This window comes from Tachyglossus aculeatus, unplaced genomic scaffold (genome assembly GCF_015852505.1).
Source record: "Tachyglossus aculeatus isolate mTacAcu1 unplaced genomic scaffold, mTacAcu1.pri scaffold_150_arrow_ctg1, whole genome shotgun sequence".
Lineage (NCBI taxonomy): Eukaryota > Metazoa > Chordata > Mammalia > Monotremata > Tachyglossidae > Tachyglossus > Tachyglossus aculeatus.
In genome coordinates, this window is record NW_024044873.1 from 354,824 (window position 1) to 357,816 (window position 2,993).

At 44.9% G+C, this 2,993-nt stretch overlaps 1 protein-coding gene across 1 annotated transcript; it reads left to right on the forward strand.

Moving 5' to 3' along the window:
* The first annotated feature begins 350 nt into the window (after positions 1-350).
* LOC119923154 (olfactory receptor 14A16-like) lies at positions 351-1,289 on the forward strand. Its single transcript, XM_038742672.1, has one exon. The coding sequence runs from the start codon at positions 351-353 to the stop codon at positions 1,287-1,289; it is 939 nt and encodes a 312-aa protein (XP_038598600.1).
* Positions 1,290-2,993: the final 1,704 nt, after the last annotated feature.

Genomic DNA, 2,993 nt, shown 5'->3' on the forward strand with positions numbered 1-2,993 from the left:
CCCCACGGTAATTGGGTTTATATGTACCTATCCATAATTCTATTTATTTATATTGATGTCGGTGTACTTGTTTTGATGTCTGTCTCCCCCTTCTAGAATGCAAGCCCGGTCTAGGCAGGGATTGTCTCTATTACTGAGTTGTACGTTCCAAACGCTTAGTACAGTGCTCTGCACATAGTAAGCGCTCAATAAATACGATCGAATGAATGAATGAATGAATGAATGAATGAATGAGAAGCTGAGGAATAGTATGTTTTCAAATTGGGCATCCAGATGGAATTCTTAATGAATTCCAGTTAACCACTTTCTCATTTCCTGCCCACACTGTTCCCAGGAAATCCAAGTAGAAAATGGCCAATATCTCCATGGTGATGGAATTTCTCCTCCTGGGATTCTCAGAGGTTCGGAACCTGCAGCTTGTCCACGCCGTACTGTTCTTCCTGATCTACCTGGTGGCCTTGACGGGGAATCTTCTTATCGTCACCATCACCGTCCTCGACCAGGGCCTTCACACTCCCATGTACGTTTTCCTCAGGAATCTGTCCCTCTTAGATATCTGCTACATCACCGCCATCGTCCCCAAGTCCATCCTCAACTCTTTGACCAACAGCAGATCCATCTCCTTCCTGGGATGTACTACACAGGTCCTTTTAATGATTATTTTTGTAGGTTCAGAAGTTTTCATCCTTACAGCAATGTCCTATGACCGCTACGCAGCCATCTGCTGCCCCTTGCGCTATGGCATTATCATGGACCGAGAGGTTTGTGGGAAGTTGGTCGCTGCCTCCTGGATCAGCGGGAGTCTCTACTCCCTGATGCACACTGCCGCCATTTTTTCTTCCCACTTTTGCGGTCCTCGCATCATCCACCAGTTCTTCTGTGACGTCCCCCAGTTGCTCAAACTCATGTGCCCTGGAGAGGCCCGAGCAGAGGTCTGTGTTCTTGTCCTCAGTATTATTTTGTGTTTAGGTTGCTTTGTATCCATCCTCGTGTCTTATGTCCACATCTTCTTGGCAGTGCTGAAGATGCCGGCCATCGAGGGCCGAACCAAAGCCTTCTCCACCTGCCTGCCTCACCTCGCCGTAGTCTCTCTGTATATTTTCACGGGTTCATTTGCCCATCTGAAGCCATCCTCATCCTCTCCATCGATGCTGGACCTGCTGGTGTCTGTGTTCTACACAGTGTTGCCCCCCACCCTCAACCCCCTTATCTACAGCCTGAGGAACATGGACATGAAGGTAGCCATGGGGAAGATCTTCTCTGTTCACTTCATTTCAGGGGTGAACTGATTCTCTCACTTTGCCAAGGATGTGTATAGAGAGCTCTCCTTATGGGAGGGTTTGGCCAAAATGGTCCTCAGTTTAGAGCTTTCCCGTTCCCTTCCCTCCACTCCCTCCCTGGCATTCCTAACACTCTAGAGAGTCAGCGCTCAATAAATAGAATTAACTGAGTGATTGATTAATTAATTTATTGATTAGGAGAGTACAATGCAGCAGAATTGATAGACAGGTACCCTGCCCACAAGAATCTGAAGTAGAGAGAGAGAGTAAGAGTCATTATGGGCAGGGAACATGCCTGTTCATTCTGTTATATGGTACTCTCCCCAACACTTAGGTTAGTGCTCTCCACATAGCCAGCACTCAATAAATACCATTAAAAAAGAGATATTCTGAGAGAAGCACCTTCTTGGACATTTGGCAAGAAGGTCAGGCTAAGCCAAAATCCTGAAAATGATAGTAGTAGTAATGATGTTTATTAAGCACTTACTGTTTTCAGGGCACTGCAAGCACTAGGAGAGAATAAACAGATTGTAATTAGACATGGTCCCCTCCCCAGGGGGTGCTCACAATCTAAGATCACTTATTACAGGGGAACCCAATAGTTGGGGAAGTTACCAAACGATAATTTGGGTTTTTAATTTTGTTTCGTTTCATTTTCATGGTAGTTAAGCACTTACTATGTATCAAGTCCTAGTCTAGGCGCTGGGGTAAACACAAGTTCATTAATGGCAGAGCATTGAAACTGGTTGTGGTATTAGTGGCACCACTTGGAACAGTGCCCAGCACTTAGAACAATGCCCTGAGTTAGGACAGTGCCTGACACATAGTAAATGCTTAGCAACCATCATAAAAAATGAATAAAAAGAACACTGAAACTATGTTCTAGTCCCTTTGGCCATCAATGGGACCTAATAAATGATGGTATTTGTTAAATGCTTACTATGTTTCAAGCACAACCTTTAAAACGCCAGTGAGTAGGTGCAGTGAGTACCCAGGCATTGGAGGAGTGAAGTGCTGTAGTAGATTAGTCAGGTATGGTAGGAGGGGGCAGGCTCCTTTCTCTATACTCTAAGTTCAGAGGAAGCAGCATGGCCTAGTGGATGAAGCCCGGGCCTGGGAGCCAAAGGACTTGGGTTCTAGTCCCGCCTCCACCATTTTTCTGCTGTGTGACCTTGGGCAAGTCACTCAAGTTCTCTGTGGCTCGGTTACCTCATCTGTGAAATGGAGTTTGGGACTGTGAGCCGCATTTAGGACATGGACTGTGCCCAAACTGATTATCTTCCATCTACCCCAGTGCTTAGAACAGTGCCTGGCACATAGTAAGAACTTAACAAATACCATTAAAAAAAGCTTACTGTGGGCAGGACATGTGTCTACCAACTGTGTTGCATTTGCTCTCCCAAGTGATTACTTAATTAATTCATTCATTCCTTCGTTCGTATTTACTGAGCGCTTACTGTGTGCAGATCACTGTACTAAGCGCATGGAAAGTACAAATGGGCAACATATATAGACTGTCTCTAACCAACAACAGGCTCACAGTCTAGAAGGAGGAGACAGACATTAAAACAAAACAAGTTGACAGGTGTCAAAATCATCAGAATAAGTACATTCATATAGATATACACATCATTAATAAAATGAATAGAGTAATGAATATGTACTAATATACACAAGTGCTGTAGGGAGGGGAAGGGGGTAGGGCAGAGGGAG

Excerpts from the sequence above, each read along its gene's own strand:
- LOC119923154 (XM_038742672.1), top strand. The coding sequence starts at position 351 with ATGGCCAATATCTCCATGGTGATGGAATTTCTCCTCCTGGGATTCTCA.